The sequence below is a fragment of the Hemitrygon akajei genome, chromosome 7 (genome assembly GCF_048418815.1).
Source record: "Hemitrygon akajei chromosome 7, sHemAka1.3, whole genome shotgun sequence".
NCBI classification, from domain to species: Eukaryota; Metazoa; Chordata; class Chondrichthyes; order Myliobatiformes; family Dasyatidae; genus Hemitrygon; species Hemitrygon akajei.
The window spans coordinates 134,665,533-134,689,061 of NC_133130.1; the positions used below are offsets into that span (position 1 = coordinate 134,665,533).

General features: G+C 48.1%; 1 protein-coding gene across 4 annotated transcripts in view; it reads right to left on the minus strand.

Moving 5' to 3' along the window:
- LOC140730940 (scavenger receptor class B member 1-like) overlaps positions 1-23,529 on the minus strand; it is a 59,748-nt gene that overhangs the window by 15,679 nt on the left and 20,540 nt on the right. For all 4 annotated transcript variants that reach the window (XM_073052031.1, XM_073052030.1, XM_073052028.1 and 1 more), the window contains 6 exons: positions 21,749-21,890; positions 19,655-19,858; positions 15,119-15,214; positions 14,420-14,535; positions 10,113-10,279; positions 2,101-2,219 (listed from right to left, as the gene is read on the minus strand). In XM_073052031.1, coding sequence (XP_072908132.1) covers positions 2,101-2,219; positions 10,113-10,279; positions 14,420-14,535; positions 15,119-15,214; positions 19,655-19,858; positions 21,749-21,890 — 844 coding nt within the window. The remainder of the gene's footprint in view (positions 1-2,100; positions 2,220-10,112; positions 10,280-14,419; positions 14,536-15,118; positions 15,215-19,654; positions 19,859-21,748; positions 21,891-23,529) is intronic.

Here is a 23,529-nt window from a genome sequence, read left to right on the forward strand (position 1 = left end):
CAAAGATTAAAAGAGAAGTAAGAAAGAATAAAAAGTAAGTTACCACAAACAGTCTAATAGGAGGGGGTCATCACTTCCCCGGCTATAGGTTGACTCATTATTGAGCCTAATGGCCGACGGTGAGAATGACCTCATTTAGCGCTCTTTGGAGTGGCACAGTTCTCTTAGACTGTTACTAAAAGTGCTCCTCTGTTCAGCCAAGGTGTCATGCAGAGGGTGAGAAACATTGTTCATAATTGCTAGGATTTTTGGTGGGGTCTTTTATTCTACCACAGCCTCCAGTGTGTCCAGTTTGACTCCTTTAACAGAGCCAGCCTTTCTAATCAGTTTATTGAGCCTGTTGGCATCACCCGTGTTGATGCCATTGGCCCAGCACACCACCACATAGAAGATTACTGGTGATAACAGACTGGTAGAACACGTGAAGGAGAGGCCTGCATAGTCCAAAGGACCTCAGACTCCTCAGGAAGTAGAGGTGACTCTGACCCTTCTTGTACACAGCCTCTGTGTTGGTGCTCCACTCAAGTCTGTCACCCAGGTACTTGTAGGTCCTCACCACATCCACGTCCTCACCATCAATAGTAACAGGGAGCAATGCAGGCTTGGTCTTCCTAAAGTCCATCAGCATCTCCTTTGTCTTACTGATGTTGAGCTGCAGGTGATTCAGCTTGCACCATTTGACAAAGTGGTGACATCCATCTTTCCCAACCTTGGCCATGATCACCCAGTGCAAGATGAGGAGAAATTGGTACTCTCATCCATCAGGGGTTTTTGAAGCGGAATGTTGGGAGCTATTCCGAAGAGAGTCCACACTTGACCTCATGTCAGGGAATGAGGGTGGCGTGTCTGTGGAGAAGCCCTTTGGGAGCAGTTCATCAACTGTCATGGTAGTCCTGGAAAAAGATGAGTCTGGTCCTTGAGACAGGCCACAACCTGGGAAAGGCAGATTTCAGTGACGTGTATAAAATGCTGGAGGAACTCAGTAGGCCAGGCAGCATCTACGGAAAAGAGTACAGTCAACGTTTCGGGCCGAGACTTACATCAGGACTGAGTGCGTTGCATCTTCCCCCTTATTTGGTCTCACCTTTCACCTGTCAGCTTGTCCCTCTTCCCCTCCCCCCCCCCCCCCCCCCCACCTTCTTATTCTGTCGTCTTCCTCTTTCCTGATGAAGGGTCTCAGCCCAAAACGTTGACTGTTTATTCTCCTCCATAGATGCTGTCTGACCTGCTGAATTCCTCCAGCATTTTGTGTGTGTTGATTTGGATTTCCAGCATCTGTAGGTTTTCCCATTTTTGTTTCAGTGACATACAGCAGGAACTGGTGGGAGTTTTTCAGGAGCAGCTGCTGGGAGGGATTAAGTGGGAGGCATTTAAAAGCGCGATGGTAAGAGTTCAGTGTCAGAATGTCCCCGTAAGGGCAGGAAGCTGGTAAAGATGGCAACTTTAAGGAACCTTGGTTATAGATGTTGAAGGTTTGAACAGGAAGTGTGCCAGATAAAGGAAACTAGTGTCACGTGAGTCCTTTGATGTTTACAGGAGGCAGAGGAGAGGACTTAAGAAAGAAATCAGGTGGGCTAGGGCCACGAAATGTCCTTGGCAAGTAGGGTTAACCTCCAAGAGGACCACAACCTTGTCAGGGTTTGCAGGCTTGTGTGCTTCAATGACCCGGAGAGCAACAAGGCTGCTCCGAAGGGGATGGAATTCCCAAGCTCGATGTCAGGATGCTGAGGCAAGAAGAGGAGAAGATTGATGGGGTTTGGACAGAGTTTTTGCACCTTTGTTATCTACGGCGAAGTACCGTAAGACAGGAGGACAACTAATGTTTGCTGCCTGGCAATTTGCAATAAACGGTTTGGACTGTAGGGGGAAACTGGAGCACATGGGAACAACGTACAAAGTCCTCACAGGCAGTGGTGGGAATTGAACCCTGGTCACCTGTACTGCAAACCGGTGTGCTAACCACTACATTACTGTGCTGCTGGGGACACAGTGGAAGGGAGGTTTTCGCAGAATCTCCTGGGCTCACTTGGAAAGGCAGGGGCTGGCTCTGAGTCTGAGAGGCTCACCATCTCAGCACGGCTGAATGAGGTTTTTACTCACCGCGTGGATGTCAATGAACAGTGCGTGGTCCTTCTCGTTGGGGTGTAGCCCGTCCACGGCCTCCCACAGCGCAGGGTCGCCATTGTAGAAGTGAGGATGTGAGACAAAGACCTGGGAATCTGAAGTTTGAAAATTACAACTGGTGCCACAGTTCGAGAGGGAATGTTACCATGAATAGTAAGGAGAAGTTTCAGTGACTCTCAGTTTTCATTAAGGACCCCTGGAAACCATGAGAGCATTAGAACTGAGGGAGGGGTAGTGAGGGGAAGGGCGGGGAGGTGTGGTAAGGAGGCATGGTGAGGGGAGGGCTGAGTGTGGTAGGGCGAAGAAGTGAGGGGAAGGGTGGGGAGTTGCGGGGTTAAGGTGTGGTGAGAGGGGAGGGGTGGGGTGTGATATGGAGTGGTACTGAGGTGGAAGGGCCAAGGTGTGGTAGGGAGGGGTACTGAGGGGGAAGGGTGGGGAGGGAAGGGGTCATGAGGGGAGAGGTAGTGAGGGGAGGGGGTGAGGTGTGATGTGAGAGGAGAGGGTGGGTGTGGTGGGAAGGGAGAGGAGGGCTGGGGAGAGGAAAGAGTTGTGTATGGTGGGGAATGTTGATAAGGGGAAGGTTGAGGTAAGAACTCTGAAAAGATGTACATCCCTCAAAAATATTCCTCTTTACCTTTACCAACCTTTACAATAAGACAATGTCCAGTAGTCTAAACTCCCAACACACAAATATTGAGGCACCAAATTTCCTCAGTTTTGTGGCCATAATCTATCTGCTGTCTTCATAAACTGAGTAAGGGAATCAGAATCAGGTTTATTATCACCAGCATGTGACATGAAATTTGTTAACTTAGCAGCAGCAGTTCAATGCAATACATGATAATATAGAAAGAAAAATAAATTACAGAATATACTACATATATAATAGCTTAAAAACAGTGCAAAAACTGAAATAATATATTTTTTTTTAAAAGGTGAGGTAGATTTTGTGAGTTCAATGTCCATTTAGGAATCAGATGGCAGAGGGGAAGAAGCTGTTCCTGAATCGTTGAGTGTGTGTCTTCAGGCTCCTGAACCTCCTCCCTGATGGTAGCAATGAGAAGAGGGCACGTCCTGAGAGATGGGGATCCTTAATAATGGACGCTGCCTTTCTGAGGCACCGCTCCTCGATGATGTCTTGGATACTATGGAGGCTAGTACCCAAGATTGAGCTGACTAATTTTAATATTTTCTGCAGCTTCTTTCGGTCCTGTGCAGTAGACCCCCACCATACCAGACAGTGATGCAGCCTGTCAGAATGCTCTCTGTGGTACACCTATAGAAGTTTTCGAGTGTTTTAGGTGACAATCCAAATCTCTTCAAACTCTGTCTTGCCTTCTTTATAGCTGCATCGAGATGTTGGGACCAGGCTAGATCCTCAGAGATCTTGACACCCAAGAACTTGAAACTGCTCACTCTCTGCACTTCCAATCCCTCTGTGAGGATTGGTATGTGTTCCTTCATCCTGCCCTTCCTGAAGTCCACAGGCTTACAGACATTGAGTGCAAGGTTGTTGCTGCAACACCACTGTGGTGAACTACATATACCTGTCTGGACACCCCCCCCCCCCACCGCTGACTGCTCCTGTGGCTCCTCCCACAGACCCCCTGCTGACTGCTCCTGTGGCTCCTCCCACAGACCCCCTGCTGACAGCTCCTTGTGGCTCCTCCCACAGACCCACTGCTCCTGTGGCTCCTCCCACAGACCCCCTGCTGACTGCTCCTGTGACTCCTCCCACAGACCCCCGCTGACTGCTCCTGTGGCTCCTCCCACAGACCCCTGCTGACTGCTCCTGTGGCTCCTCCCACAGACCCCTGCTGACTGCTCCTGTGGCTCCTCCCACAGACCCACTGCTCCTGTGGCTCCTCCCACAGACCCACTGCTCCTGTGGCTCCTCCCACAGACCCACTGCTCCTGTGGCTCCTCCCACAGACCCCCTGCTGACTGCTCCTGTGACTCCTCCCACAGACCCCCGCTGACTGCTCCTGTGGCTCCTCCCACAGACCCCTGCTGACTGCTCCTGTGACTCCTCCCACAGACCCCCGCTGACTGCTCCTGTGGCTCCTCCCACAGACCCCCTGCTGACTGCTCCTGTGACTCCTCCCACAGACCCCCGCTGACTGCTCCTGTGGCTCCTCCCACTGACCCCCTGCTGACTGCTCCTGTGGCTCCTCCCACAGACCCCCTGCTGACTGCTCCTGTGACTCCTCCCACAGACCCCCGCTGACTGCTCCTGTGGCTCCTCCCACAGACCCCTGCTGACTGCTCCTGTGGCTCCTCCCACAGACCCCCGCTGACTGCTCCTGTGGCTCCTCCCACAGACCCTGCTGACTGCTCCTGTGGCTCCTCCCACAGACCCCCTGCTGACTGCTCCTGTGGCCCCTCCCACAGACCCCCCCCCCCTGCTGACTGCTCCTGTGGCTCCTCCCACAGACCCCCTGCTGACAGCTTCTGAGGCTCCTCCCACAGACCCCCGCTGACTGCTCCTGTGGCTCCTCCCACTGACCCCCTGCTGACTGCTCCTGTGGCTCCTCCCACAGACCCCCTGCTGACTGCTCCTGTGACTCCTCCCACAGACCCCCGCTGACTGCTCCTGTGGCTCCTCCCACAGACCCCTGCTGACTGCTCCTGTGGCTCCTCCCACAGACCCCCGCTGACTGCTCCTGTGGCTCCTCCCACAGACCCTGCTGACTGCTCCTGTGGCTCCTCCCACAGACCCCCTGCTGACTGCTCCTGTGGCCCCTCCCACAGACCCCCCCCCCTGCTGACTGCTCCTGTGGCTCCTCCCACAGACCCCCTGCTGACAGCTTCTGAGGCTCCTCCCACAGACCCCTGCTGACTGCTCCTGTGGCTCCTCCCACAGACCCACTGCTCCTGTGGCTCCTCCCACAGACCCACTGCTCCTGTGACTCCTCCCACAGACCCCCTGCTGACTGCTCCTGTGGCTCCTCCCACAGACCCCCTGCTGACTGCTCCTGTGGCTCCTCCCACAGACCCCCTGCTGACAGCTTCTGAGGCTCCTCCCACAGACCCCTGCTGACTGCTCCTGTGGCTCCTCCCACAGACCCACTGCTCCTGTGGCTCCTCCCACAGACCCCCTGCTGACTGCTCCTGTGACTCCTCCCACAGACCCCCTGCTGACTGCTCCTGTGGCTCCTCCCACAGACCCCTGCTGACAGCTTCTGAGGCTCCTCCCACAGACCCCCTGCTGACAGCTTCTGAGGCTCCTCCCACAGACCCCCTGCTGACTGCTCCTGTGGCTCCTCCCACAGACCCCTGCTGACTGCTCCTGTGGCTCCTCCCACTGACCCCCTGCTGACTGCTCCTGTGGCTCCTCCCACTGACCCCCTGCTGACTGCTCCTGTGACTCCTCCCACAGACCCCCTGCTGACTGCTCCTGTGGCTCCTCCCACAGACCCACTGCTCCTGTGGCTCCTCCCACTGACCCCCTGCTGACTGCTCCTGTGGCTCCTCCCACAGACCCCCTGCTGACTGCTCCTGTGACTCCTCCCACAGACCCCCGCTGACTGCTCCTGTGGCTCCTCCCACAGACCCCTGCTGACTGCTCCTGTGGCTCCTCCCACAGACCCCCGCTGACTGCTCCTGTGGCTCCTCCCACAGACCCTGCTGACTGCTCCTGTGGCTCCTCCCACAGACCCCCTGCTGACTGCTCCTGTGGCCCCTCCCACAGACCCCCCCCCCCTGCTGACTGCTCCTGTGGCTCCTCCCACAGACCCCCTGCTGACAGCTTCTGAGGCTCCTCCCACAGACCCCTGCTGACTGCTCCTGTGGCTCCTCCCACAGACCCACTGCTCCTGTGGCTCCTCCCACAGACCCACTGCTCCTGTGACTCCTCCCACAGACCCCCTGCTGACTGCTCCTGTGGCTCCTCCCACAGACCCCCTGCTGACTGCTCCTGTGGCTCCTCCCACAGACCCCCTGCTGACAGCTTCTGAGGCTCCTCCCACAGACCCCTGCTGACTGCTCCTGTGGCTCCTCCCACAGACCCACTGCTCCTGTGGCTCCTCCCACAGACCCACTGCTCCTGTGACTCCTCCCACAGACCCCCTGCTGACTGCTCCTGTGGCTCCTCCCACAGACCCCTGCTGACAGCTTCTGAGGCTCCTCCCACAGACCCCCTGCTGACAGCTTCTGAGGCTCCTCCCACAGACCCCCTGCTGACTGCTCCTGTGGCTCCTCCCACAGACCCCTGCTGACTGCTCCTGTGGCTCCTCCCACTGACCCCCTGCTGACTGCTCCTGTGGCTCCTCCCACTGACCCCCTGCTGACTGCTCCTGTGACTCCTCCCACAGACCCCCTGCTGACTGCTCCTGTGGCTCCTCCCACAGACCCACTGCTCCTGTGGCTCCTCCCACAGACCCCCCGCTGACTGCTCCTGTGGCTCCTCCCACAGACCCCTGTATAAAGGCGATTGGAGGCACTGCTCCTCCCTCAGTCTCCAGGATGTTGTGTGGGGATCTCTTGCTGCTGACTGCTCTCTTCCAGCTAATAAAAGCCTATCTTGACTCACGTCTCCGAGAGTTATTGATGGTGCATCAACCACTCAACTAGCTGGTATATCTCACTCCTGTACACCTTCTCATCTCCACCTGAGATTCTACCAACAATGGTTGTATCATCAGAAAATTTATAGATAGTATTTGAGCTATGCCTAGCCACACAGTCATGGGTATAAAGGGAGTAGAGCAGTGGGCTAAGCACACACCCCTGAGAAGCGCCAGTGGCGATTGTCGGTGAGGAGATATCATCACCAATCTGCACAGATTGTGGTCTTCCGGTTAGGAAGCTGATGATCCAATTGCAGAGGGAGGTACAGAGGCCCAGGTTCTGTAACTTATTGATCAGGACTGTGGGAATGATGGTGTTAAACACTGAGCTATAGTTAACAAACAGCATCCTGACAAAGGTGTTTGTATTGTCCAGGTGATCCTAGGCCACATGGAGAGCCAGTGAGATTGTGTCAGCTGTAGGCCCATTGTGGTGATAGGGAAATTGCAGTGGGTCCAGGTCCTTGCTGAGGCAGGAGTTCAGTCTAGTCATGACCAACCTCTCAATGCATTTCATCACTGTCGATGTGAGTATTACTGTATGAGAGAGTAGGCAGAGAAGGCTGTGGGATAAGTGTTGGCAGACGGGATTGATGTGGATGGCTACCATTGGTCAGCATGGATAAGTTGGCCTAATGGCCTACTTCTAGGCTGTGTAACTATGACAACAACAATCCAGGAATAAATGTGAAAGTAAACAAATGGCGGAGGAGCAGATTGATGTTATGATGTTCACCGAGCTTAGCAATTAGCTTGCAGACATTTCATCACCATTTGAGGTGACATCCTCAGTGTGCAGTTGTTGGTGTCTCACTTGCCTTGGCCCTGATTGGCTACCTTTTTGCTTAACCTTTGAATTCTACTGGCTGGCCTTTCTTTGGTTCTTGGGGATTCGTAGGTGGCATCTATTTTGATATGTCGGTTTACGGAGTTATCAGAAGCTTCTAAACTGGGACACCACGGAGATTCTGGAGCAGGCAAGCACAAAGCAGGCAGGAAAATTTTTAGGAGCGTGGTTTTCTTCGAGACACCCCGCTGGTATGTTGCCTCCCAGATGCCAGGGTCATTGAGGTCTAGGATCAGATCCACGCATTCTAAAGGGGGAGGGTGAGCAGCCAGAAATCTTGGTACATATCGGCACCAATGACTCACGTAGGAATTTGGCCTCGTAAAATGGATAAATAGATAAATTCTAAGGAAAATGGCAAGGTTGCTACCTAATGCTCCAAACAAAAAAGATGTGCTGACATTGGAGAGAGTTTATAGGAGGTTCATGAGAGCGAGTTTGGGAGTCATTCTCATGAATTTTTGCGTATTTGGGGTTTGATGTTTCTCTTTGAACGGGTTCCATGATTTCCTTTGTTTCGTGGCTGTCCGTGGGACGACAAGTCTCATGGTTGTATGCTGCATACATACTTAGTGTGCTTTGAATCTTTGAATGCAAGGGTTAATATATGAGGAGCATTTGTTGGCTCTGAGCTTGTGCTTGCTGGAGTTTAGAGGAATGAGGACGATCTCATTAAAACCTATTGAATATTGAGAGGCTTCGATACAGCGGATGTGGAGAGGATGTTTTTTATTGTGGGGGAGTCTAAGACCAGAGGTCACATCCTCAGAGCAGAGGGACTTTGATGTAGAATGGAGATTAGGAGGAATTTCTTTAGCCAGAGAGTGGTGAATCCGTGGAATTCATTGCCACAGGGGGGCTCTGGAGACCAAGTCACTGGTATATCTATGGCAGAGGTTGATAGATTCTTGATTAGTCAGGGTATGAAGGGCTCCAGGGAGAAGGCCATGGATCAACCTTGATGAAATGGCGGAGCAGACTTGATGGGCCAAATGGCCTAATTCTGCTCCTATATCTTATGGTGTTAACTGCACTTATCCTCATCGAGGGGTCAGCGATGAAAGAGTGAGCAGCTTCAAGTGTCTGGGTGTCAACATCACTGAGGATCTATCCTGGGCCCAGCGTACTGATGCAATTACGATGAAGGCACGCCAGCAGCTACATTCCTTTCGGAGTTTGAGGAGATTTAATATGCCACCAAAGACTCAAGCAAGTTTCTGCCGAGAGCATTCTGAGTGGTTGCATCACTGTCTGGTGTGGAAGCTCCAGTGGACAGTGGCTGCAGAGGGTTGTAAACTCAGCCAGCTCCATCATGGGTACAGACCAGCCCAGCCATCGAGGGATGGTGCCTCAGGAAGGCAGCATCCATCATTGAAGGCTCAGGCAGGAGGCACAGGAACCTGAAGGCACACACTCAGCATCTTAGCAACAGCCTCTTCCCCTCCGCCATCGGAACTCTGAATGGACGATGATCCCTTGAGCACTCCCTCGCTAGTTGCATGACTTCCCTATATTTTACACATTTCTTATTGTAGCTTAGAGTAACTTCTTGTGTATCGCACTGTACTGCAGCCACAAAGCAACGAACTTAATGACCCACATTAGTGATAATAAACCTGACTCCGACCCTGAAAGTACATCTTATCCTGGGTGAGGAGATGAAAGCTGCCTTTGTTCTCCTGTGCGTGCAGGTTCAGCCATCCGCATGATGTGAGCTGTGGCACCCACACACATCGACAGGCACAGGGAGACTAAAATACCGCGCGATGCTCTGGATGGGGTCTTGTCAACGTCCCAAACAACCTGCAGAGCTTCGGCCGTTCCCATGGAGATCAATAGTAACTCTGCAGAGCGGGGGAATTCACCGGTGGCCTCTCGTGTCACAGGGGTTTAATTGTTATAACTGTTTCCTCGGTTCCAGCCGTCCACTAGGTGAAAATATTCCTTCTTGGGTCCCTCCCCTCCAAAGTTCTTCCCCCTTCACCCCAAACTGATCTTCTCTAGCTTTAGATTCTCGTCCATCCCAAACCGCCTGCCCTAATTCGGAAATGGTGGCCACTAGGTCTACACGCCACTAATGATTTCAGTGTCAGGTCCCCCTTAGCCTTCTCCAACTCCAAAAAATCTGAGCCAGCCTCTCCAGTTCTCCTCATCACTGAAATACTCCACCCCCATTAACATCCTGGTGAGTCTCCTCACCCTCACAGCCTTCCTATAGAATGGTGACACACTGCACCTCAATTAGTGCTGATAGAGCCCTATCGAGCCTCCCTGCCCCAGACACACTGCACCTCAATTAGTGCTGATAGAGCCCTACCGAGCCTCCCTGCCCCAGACACACTGCACCTCAATTAGTGCTGATAGAGCCCCAGACCAGACAGCCAGTGCTTTGATGCCATGGTATAAAAGGTTAAATTCTGGGAAATGAAATTCATTGAGATAGGTGACTGATGGGCAGAATGGGCACAGTGTGGTGTGACCCTGTTTCTGTTTCCGTGTTAGAAAGTCTGAAGAAAGTATCAGATTGATGCTAACGTACAGTGCCGATGGACTGGACAGACTCGAGTACTCACTCATCCTGCACGTGCTGACATTCAGGACCCCAGACTCCCTGCACGGACAGAAGCCTTGGTTGGGAGGGTACACCGTTCCATTGGCAAACATGGTCTTCGGGGCGATGTAGCGGAACGAAGGCAGTCCAAAGCACTGGGCTGATGTCTGGTAAACTAGCTCCAGTGACCTGTTCCAATTTGAAAGAAACAGTTTAAGATCAGGACCCTGTACGATCGATAGTAACTCTGCGGGGCAGGAGAATTCACCAGTGGCCTCTCATGTCACAGAAACAAGGCATAGAGCTAACGATCGAATACTGCATGCAGTATTGAGGAGGATTTGTCCTGGACACAGCACATAAAAGCAATTACAAAGAAAGCACCTCAGTGCCTCCACTTCCTTAGGAGATCCAGCAGGACATCTTAAGCTTTGACAAACTTCTATATATGTGTAGTGGAGAGTATATTGACTGGCTGCATCAGAGCCAGGTATGGAAACACCATTGCCCTTGAATGGAAAATCTCACAAAAACGTCCATCATGTGTAAAGCTCTCCCCACCGCTGGGCACATCTACATGAAATTCTGTCGCAGGAAAGCAGCATCCATCATCAGGGACCCCTCACCACCCAGGACATGCTGTCTTCTCACTGCTGCCATCAGGAGAAGGTACAAGAGCCTCAGGACTCTCATCACTAGGCTCAAGAACAATTATTACCCCTCAACCATCAGGCTCCGGAACAAAATCTCACTCAATTTGATTTGCCCTATTGGTGAAATGTTCCTACAACCAATGGGCTCACATTCAAGGACTCTTGGTCTCATGTTCTTGTTATTTATTGCTATTTATTTATATTTACATTTGTTATTTATTTATTTATATTTACATTTGTTATTTACACAGTTTGTTGTCTTCTGCACTCGAGATGATCACCCTATAGTTGGGCGGTTTTTCATTGATTCAGCTATGGTTATTATTCTATAGATTTATTGAGTACGCCCACAATAAAATGAATCTCAGGGGTGTGTATGATGACATATCTCTACTTTGATAATAAAATTTACTTTGAATTTAAAATCAGCTGATAAACTGTTGAACTATGATGCCATTAAACTATAAAACCTCTTTAAAGCTTCAAAGAAGTTTCGCTGAAGGAGTTATTGTTCCCACCTCACTTCTACCCATGAACTGGAGGTGTCTGTAGGAAGCACAGTCCTGTCCATGTTCAGTGCTGCTGGGTGAGATCAGGGCCCTAACTTCCAGCTCCTACCATCTGCCACATTGTTCTCGTTAATTGGAAATAATTAGAAATGTATAAAAAATGATAAAACTACCATTCAACTGAATAATAAATTATGTTTTTAAATGAAATACAGAACAAATTAGGACATTATCAATACTATAACAGTACTATAAAACTGTGTATTAGTTCCTAATAGTTATCAATGGAAAAATTCATCCAGTGTACATTGCCGTGTTCTTTTGATTGACTGTAAATAAACAAAATTAGCACAGACACCTAGTGCAGATAATGGACTGCCCTCATAAAATGCTTTCAACAATTGCTTCCTCCAAATCTTCATTTTCATTGTGATATTCAAGATTATTGTCGATACCTTCAAATTCTCTGTAGTCCCTAACTTGCTGAGGTAGTGAAATAATTTCATTTTCACACAGCCGTTTCTGGCATCTCTGAGCCCAAATACTTGAAACCGCAGTGAGTAAGACAGTTCTGAATTCTCATACTCCTCATTTCTCACCAGCTATCAGTGACAAAGCTCACTGCTTCTTGAGCACAAACGCACGTATTTGAAAACATGTTGCTCGAAGCGCAATGTAGTGTCTAACGGCCAAGCAGGTGCACGCAACTGGCACTAATTAAAAACTGTTCAGCAACAGCCTCCTGTCCCAGTTTAGCGGCACAGTGTCCCAAATCAACAGAAAGGAATCCTGACTATTTTCTCGATTAGATTTTATTCTTTAAGAGTTGCCTCAAGTAAGCGTCTGCCCCAATTAACAGATGGCCCAATTAATTGGAATCCGCTGTATTAGGAACAAGAACCAGCCATTCTTCTCCACAATCTTGTCCAATCATTCTGTGAGATACCGAGCGGCCTTCACACCACCCTCTAACCGCATCCACCCAAACCTTTCTCATTTAAAGTCAGTAATTAAACTTGCTGTAACAGAGATGAGAATAGAAACAGGAAACGCTGGGTGAATTAGTGATGAGGTGCCTACCATCCCAACTCATTCTCCACTCACCAACTCAGTACCTTGTCAAATGTGAGACATTTCTGCACTGAACCTTCGAGACTCCCTCTATGACAGGTACAGGCTTTTTTTTAGGAAACTGCACAATCTGTCAGGTGGAGTCTGATCAATGCTCAGTATGATTCATTTAAAAAATTAGTTCTTCGGTAATAGAAGTTAACATACCACTTGTCCCCTGAGCTGCCTGATGAACCTGCACTCAAATCCCAGTGGCTGTGAACAACGGCTCCTGGATGTCTTTCAACTTTAACTTTTCCCAGTTCCTCTGTATTTAAAGTACCCAATATTTTACCCTCTTTTTCACATTGTACTCCATCTGTCATGTTAACACCCACTCGCAAACAGGAGAAAATCTGCAGATGCTGGAAATCCAAGCAACACACACACACACACACACACACACAAAATGCTGGAGGAACTCAGCAGGCCAGGCAGCATCTATGACTCCTGCTGAAGGATTTCAGCCCGAAACATCGACTGTTTACTCTTTTCTGTGGATGCCTTCTGGTCTGCTGGGCTCCTCCAGCATTTTGTGTGTGTTGTATGGCACAGTACAGGCCCTTCTGCCCACAATGTTTTAACTTACTCCAAGATTAATCTAACTTTTCTCTCCTACAGAGCCTCCGGTCAGTTTTCATCCATTAGCCTATCTGAGAGTCTCTTAAATCATCCTCATGTATCAGCCTCTACCACCACCCCTGGCAGCGTGTTCCACACATCCTCCACTCTCTGTGTAACAACTTACCTCTGATATCCTTATACTTTCCTCCAATCACCTTAAAATTATGCCTCCTCATATTAGCCATTTCCACTCTGGGAAAAATCTCCACTTGTTCTATCCCTCATATCATTTTATACACCTCTATCAAGTCACCTCTCATCCTCCTTCGCCCCAAAGAGAAAAGCCCTAGCTCGCTCAACTTTTCCTCAGAAAGACATACTCTCTAATCCAGAGATTGTTTTACTTGTTTTGTGCCCTTTACTCCTGGTGGAGTCATCGGGGCTCCGTCACGACAAGCTTTTTGCACCGATCTTTTTGGTGATTGCTCAACATGCGGCATTTCTGAGGCATTCTCCAGTTTTTTTTTAACGAGGTCGAGTTGCTAGGATTCGAACTCGGGACCATTCACTCCGGAGTCCAGCGTTGATGCCACTACGCCACCAGCGGGCCTCTAATCCAGGATGCATCCTGGTAAATCTCCTTGGCACTGTCTCTAAAGCTTCCACATCCTTCCCATAAAGAGGTGACCGCAACTGAACAGAATACCAAGTGGGGTCTAAACAGTTTTACAGAGTTACAACATTATCTCACGTTCATGAACTCGATCCCTTAGCTAATGAAGGCCAACACACAATACACCTTAAGCACTCTATCAACTTGTGTGGCAACTTTGAAGGATCTATGAGTGTGGACCTCAAGATCCCTCTGTTGCTCCACACTGCCAAGAATCTGCCATTCTCCCTGCGTTCTGTTTTCAAGTTTGACCTTCCAAAGTGAATCACTTGTTCACTTTTCTGGGTCGAACTCCATCTGCCATTTCTCAGCCTGGCCCCGCCTCCAATCAATGCACAATTTTAACCAGCCACAACCTTCTACACCACCCACCACACCATCTACCTTCGTGTCACCTGCAAACTTGCTAACCCGCCCATCCACCTCCTCATCAAGTCATTTATAAAAATCACAAAGAGCAGGGGTCCCAGCATAGATCTCTACAGAACGCCACCGGTCACAAACCTCCAGGCAGAATGCACTCCGTACTTGAAAATATGAACACGCACACCCACTGAATCCAGCTGATAAAATCCTCAAACAATGCCAAAAGATTAGTCAATCACAATTCCTCTTTTGTAAATCAGTGATGATTGTCAACATTCTCTCAGTAAGCGTCTGGACACGGGGGCTTTATTGTCTTATTGCCCATATTCCCAATCACTTCAGCCTATCAGTAAAAGGGGTGGAGTTATTTGACCTCTCTTGTTGTTTGGTGTTCAGACACCCACCTTTACAAAGTGATTTCCACTAAACACATTTATTTAGCTCTCATTCATACCTACAGGCATCTGGACTATAAAACTTCAGCGTGTCCGACGGAGTCAGGAACGGGGGCCACATTTCACCCGACGTCCCATTGATCATGTTGCACTGGTCGGAATGCCAGAAGTTCACCTGGAAGATAGGAATTGCACTTAAACCATTTCAATGACGTATAAAAATCAGCTCTCTTATTCACGATGAGAATGAAAGGGATAACGTGTGAGGAGCATTTGACGGCTCTTGGCCTGTGCTCACTGGAGCTAAAGAAGAATGGGGGGGGGCGGGAATCTCATTGAAACCAATCAAATGTTGAAAGGCCTCGATACCGTGGACATGGGGAGGATGTTTCCGATGGTGGAGGAGCCTGCGACGTCCTCAGAATAGAGAGATGTCCATTTAGAACAGAGCTGAGCAGGAATTTATGGAAAATCAGTGCAATTCATTGCCATAGATGGCAGCGGCGGTCAAATCATTGAGTGCATTTAATGCGGAGGCTGATAGGTTCTTGATTAGTCGGGGTATCTAAGGTCACGGGAGAAAGCTGGAGAATGGGGTTGAGAGGGTTAATAAATCAGCCATGATGGAATGGCGGAGCAGGCTTGCTGGGGCTGAGCGGTCTAGTTCTAATCCTATGTCTTACGATCTTTCGAAAACGTTTGATCCATACTCACCCTCCTCTACCAAACCCCTCCTGTGCCACAGCCCCAGACCTTACCTTTCTTCTACCATTCCACGTGTCAATTCCTTGGACTTTACTAATATCATCAATTCCTGTATTAATGGTGAATAATCCAGTGTCGGTGTTGTTCAGCTGTAACAGAAGCGAAGAACACGGCTGTTAGACTATTTACTCCACACCTGGACAATTTAAAAATCCATTTCCTCTTAAGGAAGTGAAGCCAATCACATCATGGTAGGGAGATGTAGCAAGCACCTATTTCATGAACTTTGGCAGCCTCTCATCTCCAAATGCAGCAGCATTGCCACATGGAGTGACCGTGCACCAGGAATCAGGATACCCCTCACGGGTGTCACATCGGTCCGTGAATGCCAGAGCTTTAGAATGTGGGTCGTGATGGTATCCGGGCAACTGGACATTCCGACGTGGGAGCACCGTACTGTGGAGTCACAGAGATGTACAGGTCGAAAGCAGGTCAGCGGGTCATTCTACCCAACAGGCGGAAGGATGGGTGAGTAAGTTTGCGGATGGCACAAAGACTGAAGGAGTTGTGGATGGAGATGTGGGTTGTCGAAGGTTACAAGAGGATGCAGAGTTGGGCAGAAAAGTGGCAGATGGAGTTCAATCCGTATAAGTGTGAGGTGATGCACTTTGAAAGGACAAACCAGAAGGCTGAGTACAGGGTTAATGGTCAGTTACTTGAGAGTGTAGATGAATAGAGGGACCTTGGGGTTCAAATCCATACATCCCTCAAGGTCGCTGCGCAGGTTGACAAGGTAGTTAAGAAGGCCTATGGGATGCTAGGCTTAATTAATAGGGGGATTGAGTTCAAGAGGAGAGAGGTCATGTCGCAGCTCTACAAATCTCTGGTGAGACCGCACTTAAAGTTTTGTGTTCTGTTCTGGTCACCTCATTATAGGAAGGATGTGGAAGCTATGGAGAGGGTGCAGAGGAGATTTACCAGGATGTTGCCTGGATTGGAAAACAAGTCTTATGAGGCAAGGTTAGCAGAGCTGGGACTTTTCTCTTTGGAGTGTAGAAGAATGAGAGGGGACTTGATAGAGGTCTGCAAGATTATGAGAGGCATAGATAGGGTGGATAGTCAGTATCTGTTTCCCAGGACACCAATAGCAAACACCAGAGGGCATATGTACAAAATTAAGGGAGGGAAGTTTAGGGGAGATATCAGGGGTAAGTTTTTTTACACAGAGGGTTGTGAGTGCCTGGAATGACTTGCCAGGGATGGTGGTGGAGGCTAAAAATTTAGGGGTATTTAAGAGCCTCTTGGACGGCATTCGGATGAAAGAAAAATAAAGGGTCACGGGGCAGTGTGGGTTTAGTACTTTTTTTTAAGGAATATATGGGTCAGCACAACATGGAGGGCTGAAGGGCCTGTACTGTGCTGTAGTGTTCTAGGTCCATTCTGAGGAAGATGCCTTAACCAACCTGGTCCCAATTGGCCCAGAGCCTTCTAAACCTCTGTGCTGTGGGAGGCAATGCCAACGAAACATATGTAGGATGGGTGTGACCACAACTAGAGGTCAAGGGTTAAGGGTGAAAGGTGAAAAGTTTGAGGGGGACATGAGGGAGAGCTTCTTCACTCAGAGGGCCGTGAGAGTGTGGAACGAGCTGCCAGCGCAAGTGTTGCATGCAAGCTCGATTTCAACGTTTAAGAGAAATTTGGATAGGTTCATGGATGGTAGGGTTTATGGAGGGCTGTGGTTCCAGTCGATGGGAGGAGGGCAGTTTAAAAGGTTCAGTGTGGACTAGATGGGCTGAAGGGCCTGTTTCAGTGCTGTACTTTTCTATGACTCTATATCTGTTGCCTGATGCGGACAATACAGAGTCCTCCATTGACTGCCCATATGAACGGTATGCAAGACAAGCGTTTCACTGTACCTCAGAGCACGTGACAATAAAAAACAGCACCAGTATCAGAAACCTGATACCGTTGTTGGAAGTTAGCAAGGGCGAGCCAGGAAACTACAAGGCCGTGATTCTGACATCAGTGTTATCTAAAGTACTTGAGAGGATTCTGAAGGCTCTGCCAATGTTTGGAGAGACGAGGCCTGATCCACGGCTTTATGGATGGGAAGTCGCATCTTGGAGCTCTTTGAGGAGGTAAGCAAGAGGATAGTAGAGGGCAGGGTAGTGGATGGTCTCCATATGGATTTTAGCAAGGCCTTTGACAAGTTGCCTTGTGGGAGGCGAATCACATGGGAGAAATAGAGGACTGAATTCATAAACGGCTCAAAGTCAGGAGGTGGCCGAGAGGTGTTTGCTGAACTGGAGACCTGTGCCACAGGGGTCAGTGCTGGGAGCTTTGGTGTTTGTTGTTTATATAAACAATTGGATGTGGATGTACAAGGCATGATTAGTAAGTTTGTGGATGATACTAAGACTGGTGCTGTTGTATTACATGGGGACCTTGATCAGCTGGGTATGTGAGCTGAGGACTGGCAAAAGTGCTTCAACTCAGATAAGTGTGTGAGGTATCGCAGCTTGTGAGGTCAAACCAGGATAGGACCTGTGCAGTGAACGGTAGGGCCCCGACGAATGTACTGGAACATAATGTAATGGATCCTGAAGTGCGAGTTCATTGTTCGCTGAAAACAATAGGCTGAGGAAGAAGGCCTGTGGCACACTGCCCTTCGTCAACCAGACATTGAGTCGAGGAGTTGGGAAATTACGTTGCAGTTATGTAAGACATTGTTGAGGCCACACTTGGGAATAGCGCACACAGTTTTGGACAGTCTGTAATAGGAAAGATGTTATTAAACTAGAAAGAATGTAGAAAATAAATAACCAGGACGTTGCCTGGATTTGGGGCTCTGAGTTACAAGGAGGGGTTGCATAGACTAGGACTATAGTCCCTGGAACATGGGAGATTTTGGGGGTGAACTGTGTAACATCATGATGGGCATAGACAGGGTGAAAGCACACAATCTTTTTCCTAGAGAGGGGGTGTGAAGATTTAAGATTAGAGGCAGGAGATTCAAAAGGGATGTCGGGGCAGATATTTATGTAAAGGGAAGAAGCTGCCCCTGATGGATTTGGAATGAGCAGTCAAAAGTGCTGGCTAAGGCAGACACACTAGTAACGTTTAAAAGCCATCTAGACGTTTCCATGGATAGGAGAGGGTTAGAGGGCAATGTTCCGAACGTGGGCAGGTGGGTTTAGCTTGCTGGGCAGCACGGTCAGTGTGGACAAGATGGGCCAAAGACCCTATTGGCATGCTCTGTGACCGTATCACTCAATGACGAGTGGAAATGCTGAAAGACACAACAGGTGAACTGTAGGGCATTAGCTATCCTTGAGAGGTAAATTCAGAATTAAACCTGTGGAGATAATATCCCAGTGAGAATCACCCAATCTGCAGAAGCTGAAGCAATTCATTAAATAGGAATTAAATTATTTTCAACAAATAATGCTCCTTTTGAATCTTATCACGAGTTCAGCAGAATGAATGTGGCGTGAAATGAGCCATGAAGTCCTTCTGGGCTTCCAGGCTTCTTGTCTGGACTTGTCTGACAATGATAACCTTCTTTAGTCAATAACTCACCATTGTCACATATGGAGCAGTGGGATGAGTAAAGGAGAATTCCAGGCATTGCAAATTAGTATCAGGGGAGGCTTTTCATTGTGAGTGGATATAAAATCTGCCTGCAGAATTGAGAAAACATGTTTCTCTTAGAGTGTCATAGAAAAGTACTGCAGAGAAACAGGGCCTTCGGCCCATCTAGTCCATGCTGAACCACTTAAACTGAAATTAGGAGGACATGTTGAGGGAACAAAATGGCAAATGGAGTTCAACCCGGATTCGCTATGGAGGCTGAACTGCAAGCAGAGTGAAAGATTAACATCAGGCTTTTTGGCAGAGTGGAGGAACAGGGGGATCACGGGGTCCATCTCCATAGAAACCTTAAAGTTGTCGCACAAATTGATAGGGTGGCTAAGAAAGTAATGATGTGTTGGCCTTCAGAAGTTGGGGGACAGAGTTCAAGAGATGTGAGATAATGTTGCAGCTCTATAAAACTCTGGCTTGACCCACACTTGGACCATTTCTGGTCACCTCATCATCGGAAGGATGGAGAAGCTTTGGGGGGGGGGGGGGTTCGAGGAGACTTAACAGGGCGCTGCCTGAATTAGAGAACATGTCACATGAGGAAAGGAAGAGCAAGCTAGGGCTCTTTGGAGCGATGGAAGATGAGAGGTGATTTGATAGAAAGGATGATAAGTAACATAGATCGAGAGGACAGCATGCACCTTTTCCCTTGGGAGTACAAGAGGACATACTTTTAAGGTGATTGGAAGGAAGTATGGGGAGGTGGTTGTCAGAGGTGAGAATTTTTACACGGAGTGGCGGATTCATGGAATGCACTGCCGGCTGGTGGTAGAGGCAGATATATTATCGACATTTAATAGACTCTTAGATAGGCATATGGATGAAAGAAAAATGGAGGTAGGGAAGGGTTAGATTGATCTCTGAGTCGGCACCACATTGTGGGCTGAAGAGCTTGCACCATACTGTGAAGTTCTATGTTCTATTAAAGTCTGAAAGCATGAACTTACATCAGCAAACAAACCAAACTTATCCTTAAAGGGGAGGAGGGTTGGGAAGTTTTTTTTAAGAAAGGCAATAAGTTCGTCTTCATATCCCCACATGATTTCCCCTACAGTCCTTCTGAAAAAAGCACTTTGATTAAATTTCTTCATGGCAATGTTGAATGCGAACTTCATGAATGGAGGGAGTTTCTCAGCTAAAATGGCTGTACCCTAAAGTAGAAACAAATAACAAATTTAAAATATTAGTAAAAGATATAAAATCTGCCTGCAGAATTGAGAAAACATGCTTCTCTTAGAGTGTCATAGAAAAGTACTGCAGAGGAACAGGACCTTCGGCCCATCTAGTCCATGCTGAACCATTTAAACTGCCTACTGTCATTACCCTGCACCCAGACCATAGCCCTCCATACCTTATCATCCAAACTTCTCTTAAACGTTGAAATCGAGCTTGCGTGTACCACTTGCATTGGCAGCTCATTCCACACTCTCACCACCCTCTGAGTGAAGAAGTTTCTCCTCATGTTCCCTTTCAGCTTTTCACCTTTCACCCTTAACTCATGACCTCTTGTAGTCCCACACAACCTCAGTTTAAAAAAGCCTGCTTGCAGTTACTCTATCTACACCCCTCATAATTTTGTGCGTGTTGATTTGTTTCTCTGAATTCTACAGACACGCAAGACTTCTACAGTCAAGGACTTTCAGCTTTGGGTTGGAGGGAGAATTGACCTTAAGTATGACATCAGAGGAAGAGAGAGAAGGAAACACGAGGAAATCTGCAGATGCTGGAAATTCAAGCAACACACTCAAAATGCTGGTGGAACACAGCTGGCCAGGCAGCATCTATAGGAAGAAACACTGTTGATGTTTCGGGCCAAGACCCTTCATCAGGACTAACTGAAAGAAAAGATAGTAAGAGATTTGAAAGTAGGAGGGGGTGGGAGAAATGCAAAATGATAGGAAAAGACCAGAGGGGGTGGGGTGAAGCTGAGAGCTGGAAAGGTGATTGGCAAAAGGGATACAGAGCTGGAGAAGGGAAAGGATCATGGGATGGGAGGCCTCGGGAGAAAGAAAGGGGGAGGGGAGCACCAGAGGGAAATGGAGAACAGGCAGAGTGATGGGCAGAGACAGAGAGAAAAAAAGAGGAGGGAAAATACTAAATATATCAGGGATGGAGTAAGAAGGGGAGGGGTATTAACGGAAGTTAGAGAAGTCAATGTTCATGCCATCAGGTTGGAGGCTACCCAGACGGTATATAAGGAACCTGGATTCATCCTGTAGCCTAAAGCAGAACCAGTCCCCTGTAAAAACACAGGATCACAGCACAGTCTTGCCTCATAGACCACAGGACCTTGGCAGCAATGAAGGTCACCTCAGTGTTCTTGTTTGACTTGATAGTGGAAAGTGAGAAGCTGGAGTGAATTTAAAGCTATTGGTGGTGCTGTGGACCAAGCAGCTGAACGATGAAGTGTCAAGTCAAAGTTCACATCATCTTCCTTATTGCCAATTCTGATCAGCAGCTCATTCACTCCCCTTGCATACTCCCCATTTATTATTTTTTGATTAGATATTATTTGATTTTTTTGATTAACTATCTGATCAGATTATTGTTTTTGATTAGATACTTCTCTAATTCCTTCTTAGAAATTCCCACAGGATCTCCTCCCACCACTCTTACACACGTGACCCAGGTCATGTCAACAACACATTTCTCCGCTGCCTCTTGTTCATCATGAAATTGAACACATAAGGCTCCTCCACCCTCGTACACACACATCCCAGAACAGGCTGGAGACATTTCCCCATTGTCTCTGATGTTCATCATGAAGTTGGCCACTCAGACTCCTCCCACCATCCTCATACACATGTCCCAGATCATGTCAACAACACACGGGGGACAATATTTCGTCACTGTCTTTGGCGTTCATCTGAAGAGTTGGACACACAGATTCTACACTTCTGGCAGTGCAACTCGATTAAACTGTTCACAACCTTAAGTGCTTCTATTAACTCTTCACTTAACTTTCACTGTGCAAGTTGAACCACGGTTTTTGATATTACTACAATCCAAACACTCAAGATACTGGTGGGACTGATACCTACAAGTCCGAGCATGTTGGGCAGCATGAGCTCATCGCTTTCGTTGCCAGATGACCGCTCTGGAACGAAGTGGAACTGTCGGTACGAACGGTATGAAACTGTGTAGTTTTCATGGAAGGTAATGTTGCCCTTTGGCCTGTGTTCCCTGTAAAATAACAACATCTCAACAGGTTATCATTTCACTCATTAAGGACATGATCTGATACTTTGTAATTGTTCAAGGTATCACTAACTCAAAGAAAAAGTTTTGCAACTTTGCAAGGAAGTATCACAGAGAGGTACAGTGCAGAAACAGTCCCTTTGGCCCTCTAGTCCATTCTTAAACTGCCTATTCCCATTGACCTGTCCTGGGACTATAGCCCTCCATATCCCAACATCTTTATAAATTTTTTCTGCACTCTTTCAACATTGTTTACATCTTTCCTGTAGGCAGGTGACCAAAACTGCACACAATACTCCAAATTAGGCCTCACCAACATCTTACACAACTTCAACATAACATCCCATCTTCTGTACTCAATACATTGATTTATGAAGGCCAATATGCCAAAGGCTTTCTTTTCAACCCTATCTACCTGTGACACCACTTTCAAATTGTGTATCTGTATTTCCAGATCCCTTTGTTCTTCCATACTCCTCAGTGCCCTACCATTCACTGTGAAAGACCCACCCTGGTTGGTCAAACCAAATGTGGTCAACCTCTTCAATGGGAGTGACTTAGAACAAGGTGTTTAAAAGTTCATAATAAGGAAAAGAAAACTCAATATGAGATTCAGACACAAAGTTGTCTCAATGTATTGGATATGATGCATTTGGGAAGTCAAACAGAGGTAGGATATAAATAGTGAATGGTAGGGATACTGAGGCCCCTTGGTGAATGGACAGAGCTTAGGGATTCAAATCCACAACTCCCTGGGAGTGGCAATACATGTAGACCAGGTGAAAGAAGCATTTGGCATATTTGTCTTCATTACATCGAACACAGAATATAAAATTTAGGACATTACTATATTAAACATTGCTAAGGTCACACTGACTGGCAGGAGACAAAGAGTAGGTATAAAGGGGGCCTGCCTGCCACTGACTAGTGGTGTTCTGCGGTGGTTGGTATTGGGACAGGTGCTTTTTATATTATATGTCAATGATCTGGATGACAGAATGTGATGGCTTCATGGGACATTACGAAAATGGGTGGTAGGGCAGGTAGTGTTGAGGATTGGGCAAAGAAGAGGCAGGAGGAACGTAGTGTAGAGAAGTGTATTGTGGAAGGAATAAAGGCATTATTCTCTAAATGGAACAAATTTAGAAATCAGGGTGCAAAGTGACTTAGGAGTCCTCACGCAGGATTCCTTAAAGGTAAACTCGTAGTTTGAGTCGGTGGTGAGGAAGGCAAATGCAATGTTAGCATTCATTTCGAGAGGGCTAGAATGTAAGGGTAAGGATGTAATGCTGAGGATTTATAAAGCCCTGGTCAGAATGCCCTTGGAGTATTGTGAGTAGTTTTGATCCTCTTATCAAAGAAAAGATGCGCTGGCATTGAAGAGAGTTTGCAAGAATAATTCTAGGAATCTATGGGTTAATGTACTGGGTATGTTTGATGGCTTAGGTCTGTACTCGTAGGATTTCGTAAGAATGAGGAAGGATCTCATTGAAACCACTCGAATAATGAAAGGCCGAGATAGAGTGGACATGGCGAGGATGTTTCCTATAGTGGGTGAGTCTAGAACTAGAGGGCACAGCCTCAGAATAGACAGATGTCCATTTAGAGTGGAGATGAGGTGAAT